Source organism: Dicentrarchus labrax, unplaced genomic scaffold, assembly GCF_905237075.1.
Source record: "Dicentrarchus labrax unplaced genomic scaffold, dlabrax2021, whole genome shotgun sequence".
NCBI classification, from domain to species: domain Eukaryota; kingdom Metazoa; phylum Chordata; class Actinopteri; family Moronidae; genus Dicentrarchus; species Dicentrarchus labrax.
In genome coordinates, this window is record NW_026136724.1 from 6,938,769 (window position 1) to 6,956,447 (window position 17,679).

Below are 17,679 nucleotides of genomic sequence, written 5' to 3' on the forward strand. Positions count from 1 at the left end.
TACCACAGACACTTTACAAAGACACTTCCAAAGATTGTCTATGTTTGAGATGATGAACCAAACAACTGTATAAATGTGGCCCACATGGACGCATGGATGCAATTACTGGCTCCTAGGAAAAATTTGGCATAGATATTGGGTCTATTCCATACTGTGGAAACAACACATGGACTGTGTGCTTGACATAAGTCAGACACATCCTCTTCAGCTCTGCAACTCTGCAACTATGGACTATTTGTGCATATCAATGTGGGCTCAAAGGCCATGTCAACATCAGATGTGTTGATAATATCCTGCAGTTTACAAGAAAACGTTGCATCTTTAAACGGGTACTTGTGCGGCTTTTTTAGGTAACTCACACGAGACAGATAAAAATAGAAAGGTCAAAGTCCATGCAGCAGATAGCTGATATCCTGACTTTACACTGTATTGGCCAATCTCCTACAATCCTGGATTGCACATTTCCCATAATGCAGCTCAACTGAATATTTTCTGTTGACCGTCCTTCTGTCCAGCTTGTAGCACAGGCTTTCTGAATGGCAATCCCCTCACGTAGCCTACTATAAACTGAATTTAATGTCTAAAATTAGTCTTACGACAGGTTTTATATATTGTCAACTTAACCTTCAAGAAAATAAGAATAGAAAAGCAGAATCACCAAACAGTTCTCTCTCTTTTCCAATTATTTATTTAACTAGTCTTAATACCCCTGACATCAATTTTTGATACCAGATAAACGAGGCAGAGTGAGACATCATACTTTATTTCCACCTCTCTGGTTGAGCTTCCGGTTCCTTTCGCCTCCTTGGCCCCGCCCACGTCTTTGAAACGTCAACAGCGGCAAACTTCAGGCTCCCTGAAGGGAAAATGATCACGGCCACTGAGGAGCCGCAATGGAGGAAAGTCAATTCCGTTTCAGGAGTGACACCTCGGGCCAGACACGGACACCGAGCAGCTGCAATACGGGAGCTGATAATTGTGTTCGGTGGTGGAAACGAAGGGATAGCGGAGTACCTCCATGTTTACAACACTGGTAAGCTAACGTTAGCTGGACGCTAACTAGCAGGTTAGCGGCTAATGTTTTTAGCATGCGCAGGAGTAAAAACAAAAACACTTTTTAAAGAAAAATAAAAATAAACGAGCTTTTGCTGTTTATATAAAAGTACATCAACACTTTTTAGGATCCTTTATGATGCGGTATTATGGAGTTGTTATTCTAAACTAGCCACTAACTTGGGCTAGCGAGCTAGCTTCAGTAACTATTATCTGTTGTAATCGACAGTACGGTGGCGGTGCTGTAGTCTGGTACAACAAAACAAAACGCACACTAGTGGGGGTGGACGTCGTGTTATTAGTTTGGGCAGTGTATGGTTAACTGAAAACAACTAAACTGTAATGAACAAGTGTGACAAAGCTACACAGCTAAACGTAGTAACTTATTATTATTAGTATTCTGTAACTTAGGTACCATTGGTGTTTAAGCAGAACTTGAGCCTGATATTTGTGTTCAGTTATGAATGTGTTATCACTTTGATCCGAATGATAACGCTCAGTAAAGTCTACTGGTGTGCTGGTGAGGTGGTGTTTGAGGTAATATTTGTCTAGCTACTGCAGAACAGCACTGTTTGCACACGTTGTTTTCCAATGCAGTGTATAAAATGTCTAAAAGGCAGCATTCACCAGGATGTCCTGTCTGTCTTTCAGTCTCCAAGCAGTGGTTTCTGCCTGCGGTGAGAGGGGACATCCCGCCCGGCTGTGCTGCCCATGGCTTCGTCTGTGAGGGCACTCGAATACTGGTTTTTGGTGGCATGGTTGAGTTTGGGAAATATACCAACAGCCTTTATGAACTTCAGGTAATGCCCGTGACGTTTGGTGATCACTGGGGATTCAAACCCTGTTGCTGTCACAAAAAGAATTCTTAAGTCTTGACTTTGGTCCCGTGTGGCTCAGGCTAGTCGCTGGCTGTGGAAGAAGCTGAAGCCCAGAGCACCCAGGAATGGCTCCCCTCCCTGCCCTCGGATCGGACACAGCTTAACTCTTGTGGGTAACAACTGTTACCTGTTTGGAGGGCTGGCCAATGATAGTGAAGACCCAAACGGCAATGTACCAAGGTAAGTACCAAGAAACGTAACTGCAACTGGAGTTTGTTTACGCCAGGATTTTTTAGAGATGCATAAAAACAGGTGCAGACTGATTGTTTCTGTCCATAAGTCCTGGGTCTTCTAGTATTTAATGTAGGGCTGGAACTAATAATTATTGTACATTTTTTTATGTTTATTTTTCTTATGTCCTATTAAGGCTTAAGTTTTATTCCACTGATAAAATAATAACTGTAATAAGGCATGCAAGTTCATCAATAAAAACACAAATGAACGCAACCAAAAGACTCTCCTAAACCTAAGCCTTTGACTGGCTCCAGTGAATTTTGAGCCTTTTACAACAGTATATACCAACAGTTTGAAGTATAACCGCTATGTAAGAGGTAGTTTCATAAATTAGTTTGACCGTCTTAGGTACATGGGTGACTTCTATGAGCTGGAGCTGCAGTCGGTATCAGGGGCAAGAAGCTGGGGCATCCCAGAGACAAAGGGGGGTGGTCCCTCAGCTCGGGAGTCCCACACCTCGGTTGCCTACACTGGCCTCGGCTCCCCGAAGCTCTACATCTTTGGAGGGATGCAAGGTTGCCGGTTAGACGACCTCTGGCAGCTTGACCTCGGTATGACTTCCTTTTTTGACAGATTATATCGACTTCAGAAAGTTTCAGGAAGGAGAATTCTCGCATTCCTTGAGTTGCTACTGTACCTTGAATTAAAAACAAAGCTGTGGTATACTTATTTGCATTTTTTGCTCTGTAAATAAGAGCTCTTTGGAATATTTAAATTGTCTTATCATGATTATTTTACTTTCCTCAGATACAATGGTTTGGTCGACGCCTCAAACCAGGGGTTCCACGCCGTTTCCCAGAAGCCTTCACTCTGCCACAGTCATTGGAAACAAGTAAGAGATCCTTCATTGTCAGTGTCATATCTCTTTTAAAGCGGATGTCAAACTACAGTGTGTCCCCTCTGTCTGCAGGATGTATGTGTTTGGTGGCTGGATTCCTGTTCCAGAGTCAAACAAACACATTGATTTAGGAACTGAATGGATCTGCACTAACTCCTTAAGTCTGCTCAACTTGGGTCAGTACATTTCTCTACAAATATCCCACACTCTTATCAGAGTTTTGGGATCTCTCAACAGGGTGACTCCCCAGAGAGAATCTTTAATGGTTTAGTTGTGAAAAATGTGTGGTTTTTAACATCAGATTTTGTTAGCACCACTTTTAAAACCACTGCTGTGCTTGAGAGGAAACTTAAAGATACGATGCGAGCTCACTGCTGCCCGGTTTTCCTGACACAGACACTATGAGCTGGCAGAATCTGGGCCCAGAGCAGGAGGACGATATTGAGTCCCAGCTGCAGAGCCAGGGACCACAGAGTGACGACCCGTATGCCTGTTGGCCCAGAGCCAGGGCCGGCCACTGTGCTGCCTCTGTCGGGTCCAGGCTTTACATCTGGAGCGGCCGTGATGGATACCGTAAGAGCTGGAACTACCAGGTGTGCTGCAAGGACCTCTGGTACCTGGAGACTGGTGAGAGCTGAGAGCTGAGAAGGAGCTGTTAAAAAGACTTTAAGTTATCAGTCATTAAATTTCTTATTTACTTTGACTGTAACATTTTAAAAGCAAGTGACTCATGTCAGTGCTAACAAAAAGTACAGTCACTCAAAAACATATTCTGTATTCTGTCCTCAGACCGACCAGCCACCCCAGAGGCAGTGTTACTCATCAAATCCACAGTCAGCATGCTTCATGTGGCGTGGCGCCCTCTGGCAGCGGCAGACTGCTACATCCTTCAGATTCAGCCTGTGTTTCCTTCCAGCACTGCAGCCAGTGATCCACCATCCAAACCAATCCATCCAAGTGGAGCAGATGGACCGGAGGGGAAGAATGAAAACCATGCAGGTAAGGAGAGCACATATTCATGTATCTATAGCATCATTGTGGGGAACATTCTAAGGATATTTCTGACACTACAGTAAAAAAAATATTTTTTGTTATAAATTTGCATAACTCTCCTTTCTCTAGGAGTCCAGTCCCATCAACCTCAAACTGAAGGAATCCCTAATAAAGAAGCAAAGGCATCCGCTCAGGTAGAGTTGACTTATTTAACATGCTTAAATCTGTAAATAAAGATTATTACATGTAATAACACACCCCTGTTTTAGCATTAGATACACTGAACAGACCAGCAGAGCAACCACAGAGATGTCCGTACTTAATTTGAACACACAGAAGTAGGTTTTTTTTTTTTTTTGAACGGTTTCATCTGACACATGTTTTCCCTGTAGATTTTTTTCAATTTGAGAATGACGCCATTTGAACTGAAATTGTGCGTCTGTTCGAAGCCTTCACCTCTACAATAAACAAAAGAAGCTGTGTAAAAGAACTAAATCCTTTTTTAGCAAAGTTTTAAGAGATAAGATTTGGCAAAGTTGGTAATACTGCATTGAGAAGGAGCCCCGCTGAACATGAATTGTAGTTTGGTGCTATTCATGCCAGAGTTCAACGTTAATGCTTTTCTTTAAAGTACATTTTTCACTTTTCCTATAAATTTTTATTTTGTTTTTAGCAGTTATCAAATTACAAACCCTTTTAGCTGCAGTGTAAGCAAGATGCTGTCGGCTGTTGTTATGACACTCCCAACAAATTTCGTACACTGTGCAGTAGCTCACTCCTCAGCTACTTCCATCAGCTCTGGAAACACAATGTGTTTAATTATTTTTTACCACTTGCCCAATGGGGCAGCCTGATGGGCTTTTACTTGCAAGCAAGAGGGCAACCCTTATTGTTGAGCCCTACATGCATGGTTTTGTGTGTGCCTTACTCTAGCAATGTCTCCTATTTAAAATAAATAAATCCATAATTTTCTCCCTGAACTTCAGGATGCTTCAGTACAGCAGGAACCTACAGTAAAATCATTCAATGGCTCAGCAGAGACCCGAGCACAAGGAGGGAGGAGTACTGGGAGAGGGACAGTGGAGGACTCTGACACTAAACACTGCAGTAAGTCTCTTTGTTGAGCAAATCAATGCTGGAGTTAACCCAAGGTGATTTTTCTGTCTGCACAAATGTAATTGTTAAGGACTATAAAAGATGCAGTGGCAGTAGGGAAACAACACACAGCAAGCTTTTACTCCAGAGCAGCTGTTCAGTCTGAACTACCCTCATCAAATAAGATTTCAGCAGTCTCGTCTTCTCACCACTTCTCCACTGACCTTTCGGTTGTAGGTGCTGGACATGAGACATCAAGAACAGAGGTCAGCAGCTCAGCTCAGCAGCAGCCAGGTAATGATGATGCTCAAATGTCAGCGATAAACCGGACTGCATCAGGCTGAGGGGTTTAAAGTGTGAAACTCACTGTGGATGCTCCTTTACTTTCACAGCGGAGCAGCCTGTTTCAGCTGACAAGACGACAGATCTCTACTCCCACACAGATCAGGTCAGATACACCTCAGAACAGTAATTACTAGCTCTGGCACTCGGCTTGCTCTAAACTATAAACTCTCACCTCCGTGTCCTGCAGAATCCAGATGAAGCAGTGTGGTTTGATGTTGGTGTGTTCAAAACACTCTTCTCGGAGGTCAGCCACTACTTTCTGCCTGCTGACAGCGACCAGACGGTCAGCAGCCGTCCCCAAAATACTAAAGAGGTAAAAAAAAGACCTTCCAGTGCTCATCGTGTGTGTTTTCCTCATGGTTATTTCATACATAGAAGGTATTAATTGGGACTCAGTGAAGATGCCGTCCTTTGCCACCTTTGCCCTACACCCATTGTTCTTGCTTATGCAGACACATCATGAATTCTCTCACCCACACATTCTCTGTTGATCCTTTGCTCTCCTCCAGAGGAAGCTGCCCGGGCCTCAGGACTACCAGAGCAGAGAGAAGAAGGAGCTGGTTCCGGGTCAGACCTACAGGTTCAGAGTTGCAGGCATCAACTGCTTTGGAAAGGGAGACTTCAGCCCTGACAGCGAGTTCAAGACCTGTCAACCTGGTTTCCCTGGAGCACCCTCTGCTGTCAAAATTGCCAAGGTGACACATCAAGGATACTCAGATACAAAAAGGAAGGAAATTTGATGAATGCTCTGGGGAATGTGAGGCAAATCAGTTTGTTTTTTCAGACTGAAAAATGTTTAAAAAAGTAAGAAAGAGCTGCTGTATTCCTCATATTTGTCCTCATGATCTTTTTTCCCGAGGCCAACGATTCGGTCCACATCACGTGGGAGGCTCCCTCCTCTCCTTCGGGCCGCATCCTGGAGTATTCCATGTACATGGCGGTGAGGAAGAGTCGCTCCACCAGCTCGGAGCGTCCGGGTCAGATGGCCTTCATCAGGATCTACCGCGGCACCAAGATGTCCTGCTCAGTCAGCTCCACCCACCTGGACAACGCCCACATCGACTGCTCCGCCTCCAACCGGCCAGCCGTCGTCTTCCGCATAGCTGCCAAGAACGAGCAGGGCTATGGCCCGGCGACGCAGATCCGCTGGATTCAAGGTGGAGGAGCTTGACTTTTTTTAGCTTTGGATTTGGATTAGACAGACAGACAGACCTATTTTTGTTGTTTTTTTTAGATCCCAGTAAATCAAGAGCGTCTGCCTCTAAAGCAGACAACAGTGCAGGGGCCGACCAGGATGCTGCTGACAGGTAACCAGGGAGACCGCTCGCAATTTTTGTTCTTTGTTACTCTCTAAATTAGTATTTTTATTGAATTGTCTCTTGCATTTCCTTTTGTCTTGCAGCTCCAGCTGAAAGTGTTTGGACCCATGAAAGTGTGTTATGGAAGAGACAATATGTGCACTCAGGAAGCTGTCCACCACTCATATGTTGAATATATCCTAGATGATTTTTTTAATTTATTTTTTTATGTATTTAATGTTTCCCTTGTAAATAGATACACATTGGAAGTGTGACCACTTTGCTATTTTAGTTACACAAATGTTCAGTAATAATATGTTATATGATGTAGACCAAACTACAAGTATGATTTCAGACTTCAGGCTCATCATCATCAGCCACTAATGCTTTAAACAGTATGTCATGGTTCTGAATGAAACACTTGTGGTAAGATATTTAAGGGCCAGTGTACTGCGGCCAGTTATCTTTACAGTGGAATGTTGTTTTATAATCATCATTATCTTTGTTAATGTGTTTTGTCATTGCACATCACCGTATGTTACTACAAACATTTCCTGTATCCGTTACACTTCTGCATCACACTTATTGTTTCATAATTGTGTTGTACTTCTTTTATCATCATCATTATTATCATATTGTTTACAAATTTAAGTCAAAAAAAGTATTTCTGTCCTAAATCAAAAAATTGATACACTACTAACGTTTCTAATGTGAATTAAAGGTATCAAATATGCGACAGATATTACATAAAGAGATTTGCGTGTCGACACCATTATTGTCTCTGGTTTGACAAGGTCACATTTAGCGGACAAGAGGTGTTATTATTCTCTTCCCTCGACTCCTCCATCTCGTCTGGACTCAGATTATTACAGACCTCTTTAACCGGTGTTATGAACCACATGGAGAGATTGTTATCCAGACTTCTAATCATTGAGATCAGAGCTGCAGCTCTTCATTTTCTTGCTAAAAAAGGATGCGTGTGCTCTCTTCCCCCTCTTCATCAGTCTGCAGGAAGGGTTTACACATGGTGTATTGTTCAGCTGTAACTTTCTGCATTTAACGCAAGCAAGCTGCAGATTCATTATTTCACTTGAAGATGGATTAAGATATGGTTAAACTTTTATTAATCCCTGTGGGGAGTCTTAATCGTCCCCAAGAGGAAATTCCCTTCACCACATTGCACATGCTTCACTCATGCACAAACCACAGATCATCATTTTAGATGCAGTGTTTGTAATGAAGGTGAATCTGTTCTCTAGTCGAGATTGAAAAGGGAGAACAACTGTATGACAATATGGTTTACATCCTACTTTTACAAAGCAGTAACCAAAGTGTTCAGTGACAAAATCTGTTGAGTCTGTGGATGATCACCATTACTTATTGATTTTAGTAATTGTAAGTAGAGATATGCCTCTGCTGTGGGTTGATACCCAGTAAGGACGAGTTCAACAACAGTTTCTTCAGGCACCTCATAATTACTGAGGTAGGTGCAGTTTGGTTCCTGGAGCTTTTCCCGGTTTGGATCAACTCGGCTGACTTTAACATGCACAAAGTAAGAAGAGTGTTGGTTTTTGGGTGGGTATAATTTTCACTTATTTGTGCAATAACAACACAGTAACACAGCTCACTTTGCTACTTAATGTCAGTAACCATTGACCACTAATATGTGTATAAATAAAAATGAAGTACCAATATATGTTGAACCTATTCATTCATTTTGTAGAGAAGGGTTTATGTTTACAAAGGTGATATATCAGTTACATAGTTACTATAGTAGGTAGTTATAATGTATTTCTGTGAGTTATATTATAACTAGTGGTGTGCTGATATGTACACAGAAAAATATAAAGAGCCAGTCTCAAAGTGTTCATGAAAGTTATTATTTTCAACGAGAGAAGTGCACGTCGGGAAAACATTCCCATGAGCCCACAGTTTGTAGTTTACAGATTAACGCTAGCTAGCTAGCGCTGGCTAGCAAAACAAAGTGAAAGAGCCGGAGAGAAAAGGAGTCACAGTTCAACTAGAGGTAAGAGGCTTTCGGTAGCCAACTGCTCCGGTGTGTAAAGTAGATGACAGTGTAGTTCAACAACACTTTAAGGGGTCAGAAATCGTTGCTTGAAACCCAACTGTGCCTCGGGTTGCCAACGTTACTTGCCAAGTTGCTGCTAAAGTTAGCTTGGGGCGTTAAGTCGCTCCGAATTTTGTTTGACTTGTAGTATTAGTTATTTGTTTAAATTTCTTTTGAGGAATAATGTGTGAATCATGATAGTTAGCGCCTGTCTCAAGTCTACTGTACTGAGTTTGAAAGGAAAACGTCATGCAGGTAGTTCGTGTCCGATAACGGACGCACTAAAGTAGCTCGCTGGCTAGTTAGCATAATCGCGGGACACAGAGCGCGACATTTAAAAACAGCACAATGCATAAACGTCAGTCTGCAGCGTATACTCCTGAATTATGACCAGTCCCCAGCTATTTTAATAACATTATGAATTATAATCATAACTGTGTAAGACTCTGTGTATCTCCAGTGTAAGGTAACACAAACGCATCCAGTGCTCAGTGTGTTAAACGAGTCTGCTTTTGTTTTGTGACGCATGTCTGGTAGTTATATTTCTGCATATGAAACTAAAGTTTGCGCCAGTATAAGTTATTAGTTGTGTGAATTTATGAGTGTCATTGATCTGAGAATTGACAGGATGCTTGATGTTAGGTGGCTGAAGTGGTTCAGTAGTTGCAATCAGACTGTGTGTATCCACAGCAGAGCCAGCAGCCTGGGAGTGGAGCTAACTAATCACTTGAGATTGATTCAGAGCTCTGCCTTGACTGCTAAGAGGTTGTGATTTTAACAAGTAGCTGGGGGACTCTTCTCAAAGCCACCATGGTAACTAACTGACAACAAAGCCCAGCCTAACCGTTGCCCTCTTCAAGCACCTAACCACACTTGGAGTGAGTGCATGCAGTTCTTCTCACTGTCAGAGGACTGAGCCTGCTGACAAACGCTATTCCCTATTTTTACAAACGTTTTTTTCCAGCTTTTCTTTATCTCATCCTCTCACTGGTTTGTTCCTGCAAAGGTGAGATGACCACCTCCGCCTTCGGCCAGTCGGCCCCCCTGGTCCCGAACCTGGAGCCTGGGATGGGAAAGTCTGCAGCCATGCTGGGGTTGTCTGCGGGGTTGGGGGGAGCAGAGATGGAGCTGCAGAAGATGTTAATCAATGAAAGAATGAAGTGTGAAAACCACAGGACCAACTACCAGACACTCAAGGCTGAACATGCCAGGTACAGCTGAGCCTGATTTTATTATAAACTTTATTTTTATACCTAGGTAGTCCTAGTCTTTTGTTTCATATTGTGTGTGAATCACTCAATCAAACCCTGGAGAAAATATCTTTCCCATGTGGTTCGTGTGTCTGTTGGTACTTGACTGAGCCCTGATATCTTTTTTTTGCAGCTTGCAGGATGAGTTCACCCGAGCGCAGGGGGAACTGAAGCGCCTGCTGAGCGACAGACAGGCTCAGCAGGAGAAACTGCAGCTGCTGTTGGCTGAGCTTCGAGGAGAGCTGCTGGATAAAACCAGGGAGCTGGAGGAGCTTCGGCTGCAGGTAAAACCAACCTCCAGAGGGAGAAAATGTCTTGTGCAACTGAGAAATCCTTCTGCTCTTTGGTTGAAGAAAAGACACATTTGTTTCTGGTGTGGCTGAGATTACTAAAGTTCCACTGATTTTCTGGATTCAAATGTGTGAGTGTGTGTGTGTGTGTGTGTGTTTTTGTGTGTGTGTGTGTGTGTTTTTGTGTGTGTGTTGAGCAGGTGATGACCCCTCAGCGGCTGGAGTTGCTCAGAGCTCAGGTGCAGCAGGAGATGGAGGCTCCAGTCAGAGAGAGGTTCAATAAGCTGGAGGAGGTCAGTCACTTATACTGATACTCTTTATCATAAATCAGTAGTGTGGGGAAGCATTGTCAGTTTCTTTGTATGAAAGCTGCAGTAGGTCAGTAGATTCTCAGATAGTCTGTGCTCCTATTGGCATTTGCAAGAATCCATGCCGTCTCAACAGACCAAAGCATCAGTGTTTGGCCACCTGGAAATGAGACTCAACAATCGTGTATCTTTCTTGGATCTGATTGGTTGTTTTTGTCCAGACCCGGTGGATGTTCGAGAAGGAGTGCTAGGCGGAACCTGATTTTTTTTTCACAGACTCTCTGTCTCATGTTTCCCTAAAACTTGCATACTGCAGCTTTAACAGCAACTATTGACTGCAGACTGCAGTGTCAGTGATAGTTTCCACCCATCTACTTCTCTTTTATGTCTAGTTATCAGTTCCCCCTGTCATTATGTATTAAATGTCAATGAAATACTATTTTGTTTCTTTCTCAGACTTGTAGAATCTAATCTTAGTATTAAACCTAGCTTGACATGAATGTTTGTCCTGCCCAACAAAGATGCTCCAAAATAAAATTAAGGGATTGACCATGAACTTGCAGTGGGAGTATGATTGACAGGAAGCCATATAATGTAATGCAGCGCCAACAGTGAAATAACACTGAACAGAATGTTTCTTTATGTTTACTGTATTTGATATGTCACTATGGAATTTGTTGTTAAAATGTACACGAATGAACAGCTGTCAACGGCTTCTACTGACAAAGGACGTATCTTAATTCTTTAATACCTGCAGTAAATTAGCGTTGGCAGCTGTGAATATTAAGTCCATAGCAACCGTCCAGAGATTAGCATTGATTGCCTTTTGAAAATCATTTCAAAGTCTTTCAAGGAGACAGCAGCTCATTTGCATTTTCGCTACTTGATTGCTCCCTCCCTCCGCTCACTGATTCGGGGCTAACCTGTGTACTTGTGGTTCTTTTTAGGAGACAGAGAAGTACAGGTCTGAGTACAACAAGCTGCGGTATGACTGCACCTTTCTCAAGTCCCAGTTTGACCACCAGAGAGAAGAACATGCTCGTATACTGGAGGAGAGGAGCATCCGCTTTGAAGCTGAGGTGGGTTTGTTTGTCGGGTTGGTGTTCTAGTGTGACACCAAGTTGTCGTTAGTGATGAAAAGTAGATGGTCATTTAAACTTCCTGTTGTCAGATCTCTCGTCTGGAGAAGGAGAAGGAGGAGCTGGTGGCTCAGTACCAGGGTTCAGACCCACTGCGTGATGGGAAACGAGTGGAGACTCTGCTGAGGGAGAAAGCCCAGCTCCACCTGCGGCTGAAGGGCCTGGAGGCAGAGGTGGCCGAACTTCGCGCCCAGAAAGAGAACTCAGGCCAACAGGCCGAGAACGTCCAGCGCATCCAGATCAGACAGCTAACGGAGTCTCAGGCTGCGGTGAAGTCTCTAGAGGTGAGCCAGCAGCACTCCTGTTATCACCTTACTGGACTCCACTTGTTTAGATTTTTGGTGATTGTTGGATCTGACTGGTTGTTGGTGTGACAGGCGGAGCGTCAGTCGTTGCGTCTGCAGCTGGAACGGATGGATAGCGAGCTTCATCTGAGCCACGAGCAGAACAGCCAGCTCACCGGACGTCTGCACAAAGCTGAGAGAGAGGTCAACGCCCTCTCCTGCCAGGTACACTGCTCTCCGACCTCTGACCTTTTAAAACTGTAGTGTCCTTGTACAAGTCACTACAGAGCACTGTCTGGGCTTCCATGCCAGATTGAAAATTGAAAGTGAAAGGTTTTATTCACCTCAGTGTTTCTTTTGGTCTTAACTGTTTAGATCTGTGTTTCATGAACTTGTGCCTACAATCCAGTCAGACCTGGTTCAGTGTTTAGAGATCATTTCTCAGTACCTACACATGTGGTTTGAAGCTTAAGAAAAGAGTCTAATTTATGTGTTTTTCTGGTTCTCAGATTGAAAGCCTGAAGCATTCACACAAACTGGAGGTGGCCAGCATCAAACTGGAGTGTACCCGCTCTAAAGGGGAGTTGGAGAGGGAGAGAGACACACTGCAGGGGCAGATTGACGGTATGGATCTCACACACACACACACACACACACACACACACACACACACACACACACACACATATCATACTCATATTTATCTCTATATTTCTTTTTTTCTCTCAAACCTCCTTTTGTATGCAGTCCTCCCTGTCCACATCCCTTGGTTTGTTTCCCAAGATCAATTAAGAAATAAGAAATAATATGAACATTTACCAACTGATCCAGACCTTCACAGATTATATGCATCATGTGCCTGTGAACACTTTACAGTGTGTATCAACCTGTTTAACCCCTTGTGTGTCTCAGGTCTGCAGGCGGACGTGGAGGTGCTGAAGGCTGCGGTGGAGCGACACAAGGAAGTTCTCATAGAGAAAGAAAGGGAGGTGGTCAGGAAGGTGCAGTCTGCCCGTGAGGAGGAATTCCGCAAAACTGCCACCTTGCACGAGGAAAAGTAAAAATCCCCTAAAAGCCTAATTTCTGCTACATCTGTGCAGCTAATCTCTGTCTTCTCTCATTGTTTTCCCAGCTGGTGTAAACTTTAATTTGAGAGGTTTTTCTGTTGCTTTATGTTGTTAGGTTGGAGCTGGAGAACCGTATAGCTGCACTGGAACAGCAGAGGGCGCTGCAGGACGCTGCAGACCACGCTCAGAAGGAGGAATGGGAGGAGCGTCTTCATAGCACCCAACATGGAGAGGAGTCAGCCCGCAGGGAGCTGCAGAGCCTGAGGTTCAGGTTTTACTAAATTTACAACTGTTACACCCCTGTCTAGGGGGAAGGAGCGCCACATAAATGTGTGATGAAAATGAACCAATATTCCTACCCCGATTCCCAAACAAACAACTAACACAGTGTTAACAATCAAGTGATGTGATTTATTTACAAACAGGTGAAACAAAGTGCAATAAAAACCAACCAACAAACTTCAGGGTGAACCAAGGCCAAAACAACAAACAAAACAAAACAAAACTTTCTTAAACCAAAAATTCTTCTAATCCCTATTTAATATAAAACAAAATACAGTTACAGTACAAACCTAACTCCCTAACCTAATGAAAAACAGGAGAAAAACAGTACAAAGAAAATGGCAGCTCACCCCTACGATACTCACTATACACAATCATACGAAAACACAATCTAACACTATCCTAACAGTTCACGCTATCTCAAAAACACACACTCTCTACGATTGAGGACAGAAGGATGCTGCTGCTGAGGGTTCTGTCGAAAACTTCTATGCGGTCCGGCGTTTTGAACCCCGGCGGATGTTGCGGCTCCCCGGGAGAACCAATCAGCAGGCAACATGCCACCAGCCGAGCCCACGGCATGGACCAATCAGTGCGGACCCACAGGTTGCCGTCAAAGAACGTGCATTCAACAGGCGACACACTCCTGCAGAGAAATAGAGACAAAGACAACCAACACACACCACAGACGAAAACAATTCCATAACATGATACTTACACTTGTTGCCAGGGCCGTAACAACAACAAGCGAAGATCAACACAGGAAATGAGAGCTTAACTTAAACCCATTTTGTGGTCAATTGCTCGAAATAAATAGGGTCAATATTAGATTTTCCTAGCTTGTGAGAATTTTTATTTTTATTTAGCGACAATGACAGCACAGTTATCTTTAAGTGTATGCTCCACATTTATGCAAGACAAAAGGAGAAATAAAATGAAAGGCAAGAAAAAGAGCTTTTCTTTGTGATGGCATGTCATTTAATCTCTATATTCTTTAAGGAAAACCAGCATTAACCATCATTAATCATTAATGGAACTATTTTGTATCTTACAGAACCAAACTGCAGCAGCAAAGCTCCCAGCTGGAGGAGCTGGAGAGACAGAAAGCAGAGGTCGCTGACCTACAGCAGGTAAGTCAACATCAGCTCCCTCAATCAAAACCATCCATGGGGAGTGCCTGAAATAAATGTGATTTCTGTTTGTGTCAACCAACAGCAGAACCAGGAACTTGGTGTCCAGCTGGGGACACTGTCTCACTCTGAAAGTGAGCTGATGGAGACAAACCAGCGGCTGAGAGAAACACTGGACAGAATGAGGGAGGAGCTGAGGACGGCCCGAGCCCAGGCTGAGAGGGGCCAACACGAGGCAGAGAGGTACGTCCACTGCTCTGTCTTCACATAAACCAGCTAATCTCAACAACACTCTCAATGAAATCACTCTTCTCTTCTCTTTCCATGTGTTGTTCCTCCTGCAGGCTGGTGGAGGACCGGCGGGTGGAGTGGCTGGAGGAGAAACACAAGCTGCAGGAGCGAGAATCTGAGCTGCAGCAGAAATACACTCAGGTCAAAGAGAAACTGCAGAGGGCAGCAGTGGCTCAGAAGAAGGTACTGCCGCTCCCTACAATGTCTTTAAATTTATCAGTTTGTCAAAATGTATCAATACTTCACATTTTATTTCCAAAGAGGCTTGTTTTTGCTGCGTGTTTTCAGAACAGGGTCAGTACAGTGCATTCTGTCTATTTGATGTATGAGTTCACAATCGAGCCAGTAATTATATTTTGGAGTCTCTTTGCTTCCCGTTCATGCTTCATTTTTAACATTACAACATTTACTTAAGAGAGACTGTGTGTGTGTTGTACAGAGGAAAACACTGACAGAGAACAAAGAAAAGAGACAAGGGGACAAGATCCAGCTGCTGGAGGCCAAGATAGAGGAACTGGAACTGGAAGCTGCTGCAGCAAAGAAGTAAACAGCAAATCTCTCATTTTCTGAATGAAATAATAGTTACCCTGCCAGGAGCTGCTCTCTCACACTGGTCGAACTTAGCTTTTTTCCCTGAGTAACATGTTGCCCTAGCTCTTTTACACGATAGGCCTCATGTGAAAAAATCAACAAACCTGAAACTTCAGTTGCTCACAACGTGGGTCTTTTTGTCCTTATAATGTTGGACATTAACCGTCCATACAAGACAAGTTAGGAAGCTACGAGGGAGCCACTGACATATTTTTTCTCTCTGTTCAGACGGTCGTCTTTCTCAGAGGAGCAAGCTCAACTGAACAGACGGTTGAAGGAGCTGCAGCGACGACACAACGAGTTTCGACGCCTCCTATTAGGCGGCCAGGGTCCCTACAGTGCTGGCCCCGCCTTCCTGACCTCCTCACCCACGCCCTTCCTCCTCCTAGGGTCTGAGGGACCACTATCCAACATACCAGTGAGTCGAAACAAGCAGTGAGCGGAACATTTTGCATCAGTCTGTGTTGTAGATGGATGATACCGTGTAAATAGTTAAATAGAATTGAATAAAACAGTGATAGGTAAAAATCCATCATAGGAGAAGAACAGAAACAGGAAATAGACCAGAATGCAGCAACAACACAGCTTGTGTTCTGAGGAAATGAAATCCCTCACCCTTTTCTACACACACACACACACACACACACACACACACACACACACTGAATGCAATAAGGTCACACCTCTCCTGTGGGTTGGCATCCCTTAAACTGTCACTGCACTAACTGGAGCAGCGGTATACGTGGTTTGTGCTGTGCAGAGCTTCTGAACATACTAATGAACAAATATATATATATAAAAAATCAAACAAACCCACATGACCGAGGTTGATTGGTAAACCATTGTTAAAAATCCCCACACGTTTCATAGCAGCTTGATCAAGTACCCGAGCAGCTTTACCACAGAGAAACCAACAAGTAACCAAAGGGTTATGTTAATTCACCGAGATGTGAATGAACAGGAAGCATGGTGCTTGTGTATCAGTGTAGTTTAAGGCTGTCGTAACATCGGCTTGTTTTTCCCTCCGTGCTGCAGGAGGAGCAGCATCAGAGGGAGCTGTCTCTGCTCCGTCGGAGGCTGGAGGACCTGGAAAGCGCCCAGCAGCAGCAGCTGGAGGAACTGGGATCTCTGGTGCAGAGGGACAGGGACCAGCCTGACCTCTGACCCCCCCCACCACTACTTCCCACTGAACTAACATTTGAAATACAGAGTGAGATGTCATCGTCTGTCACATCAAGGACTTCAGTGTTTTTTAGCATTATTTATTGGTGTTTTTCCTGAAAGAGAGATGAGATTGGATTTGATCAGTGTCTCTCTAATGTTGTTACACCGGGTAATTTGAAATGCAGCAGCACCTTTTTTTTTAAATTGACCGTGACATCCTCAGGGTTTGATACTGTATTGAGAGGTTTGTTTACACACATTTGCTCTTAAACTCTGGGGGAAAAAAAGGTTTTTATACAGATGAGATGATACAAAGGTTTGAGACACGGCAGGCTGTTAATTGCACAATGTTTATACAGACTTGAACAAGTTTTACCTGAACTGTATTTAAACAATGATTTAAAAATGAGTCTTTTTCTATCTGTGGTTTTGAATTTGTGTGTCTGTGTATTTTGTGTGACAACAAATAGTGTAAGTTAATGAAGTAGTTGCTTTTCACTGTGAAACTGCAGTAAGAAAGTCCATCAGACAAAAGACAGATCAGCAGATAGAGACAAACGGTAAAAGTGTCCTTTTTTATGAAAGCAACTGACAGGTGATATGTGCCTCAGTGTCTCTGGGAGTTCACCAGTTTAATGCCAAAAAGTTGCCTGGATTCAGTTTTCAACAGAAGACACAAAATTCCCATTGACTCATGAATTACTGCCATGGTTGGCACCTCCTTCAGCTCCTCTGAGACTGTTTCTTCAGTAACGGGATGATGCATGCAGGACAAAAGTCCCCTCGGTCCTCTCCTGACAGGATCGGAAGGGTTTTTCTCTCACAATGTCATTCATAAATATGAGTGAAAGGATGGCGGCTCAGTTCCAGGAGCAGCTCTTTAGTCCATCAAACAAGTTTTTAACATGATGTAGTTGCTCCGTCAGCTCAATAGGGGCTCCATTTTGGTCCAGCTTCTCTTGGATCTGTAGAAAACACAAAAATATGTAAGACATTTATAGGCATATTAAAATTCCACCTTTTTCCAACTAGAATCAAGTCAAAATGTATCAATCGAAGGTGTGAGATATATTCCACACCT

The 17,679-nt window shown here is 43.5% G+C and overlaps 3 protein-coding genes across 23 annotated transcripts in view; 2 read left to right on the forward strand and 1 right to left on the reverse strand.

The window, feature by feature from the left end:
• The first annotated feature begins 468 nt into the window (after positions 1 to 468).
• Positions 469 to 7,489, forward strand: hcfc2 (host cell factor C2). Of its 2 annotated transcripts, XM_051392785.1 has the most exons (17): positions 546 to 1,033; positions 1,705 to 1,853; positions 1,951 to 2,111; positions 2,514 to 2,716; positions 2,913 to 2,997; positions 3,076 to 3,179; positions 3,400 to 3,630; positions 3,793 to 4,002; positions 4,126 to 4,190; positions 4,983 to 5,103; positions 5,329 to 5,385; positions 5,484 to 5,539; positions 5,624 to 5,749; positions 5,946 to 6,131; positions 6,296 to 6,593; positions 6,671 to 6,743; positions 6,839 to 7,489. In XM_051392785.1, the coding sequence occupies exons 1-17, from the start codon at positions 868 to 870 to the stop codon at positions 6,846 to 6,848; spliced, it is 2,301 nt and encodes a 766-aa protein (XP_051248745.1). In that variant the 5' UTR covers positions 546 to 867; the 3' UTR covers positions 6,849 to 7,489. The 2 variants fall into 2 exon arrangements, with proteins under 2 accessions (XP_051248746.1, XP_051248745.1); XM_051392786.1 differs by lacking the exons at positions 6,671 to 6,743; positions 6,839 to 7,489 and having other exon boundaries at positions 469 to 1,033; positions 5,946 to 6,193; positions 6,296 to 6,423.
• Positions 7,490 to 8,643: 1,154 nt separating this feature from the next.
• cep83 (centrosomal protein 83) lies at positions 8,644 to 17,007 on the forward strand. The gene is made up of 16 exons (XM_051392787.1): positions 8,644 to 8,760; positions 9,809 to 10,013; positions 10,186 to 10,336; positions 10,543 to 10,635; positions 11,598 to 11,729; positions 11,822 to 12,073; positions 12,167 to 12,298; positions 12,583 to 12,697; positions 12,986 to 13,130; positions 13,256 to 13,405; positions 14,477 to 14,552; positions 14,638 to 14,795; positions 14,897 to 15,026; positions 15,283 to 15,386; positions 15,663 to 15,852; positions 16,470 to 17,007. Exons 2-16 carry the CDS (start codon positions 9,814 to 9,816, stop codon positions 16,596 to 16,598), a joined length of 2,157 nt encoding a protein of 718 aa, XP_051248747.1. The 5' UTR covers positions 8,644 to 8,760; positions 9,809 to 9,813; the 3' UTR covers positions 16,599 to 17,007.
• Positions 16,681 to 17,679, reverse strand: part of plxnc1 (plexin C1) — a 45,242-nt gene continuing 44,243 nt past the window's right edge. For all 20 annotated transcript variants that reach the window (XM_051392772.1, XM_051392774.1, XM_051392773.1 and 17 more), the window contains one exon: positions 16,681 to 17,563. In XM_051392772.1, coding sequence (XP_051248732.1) covers positions 17,459 to 17,563 — 105 coding nt within the window. In that variant the 3' untranslated portion in view covers positions 16,681 to 17,458. The remainder of the gene's footprint in view (positions 17,564 to 17,679) is intronic.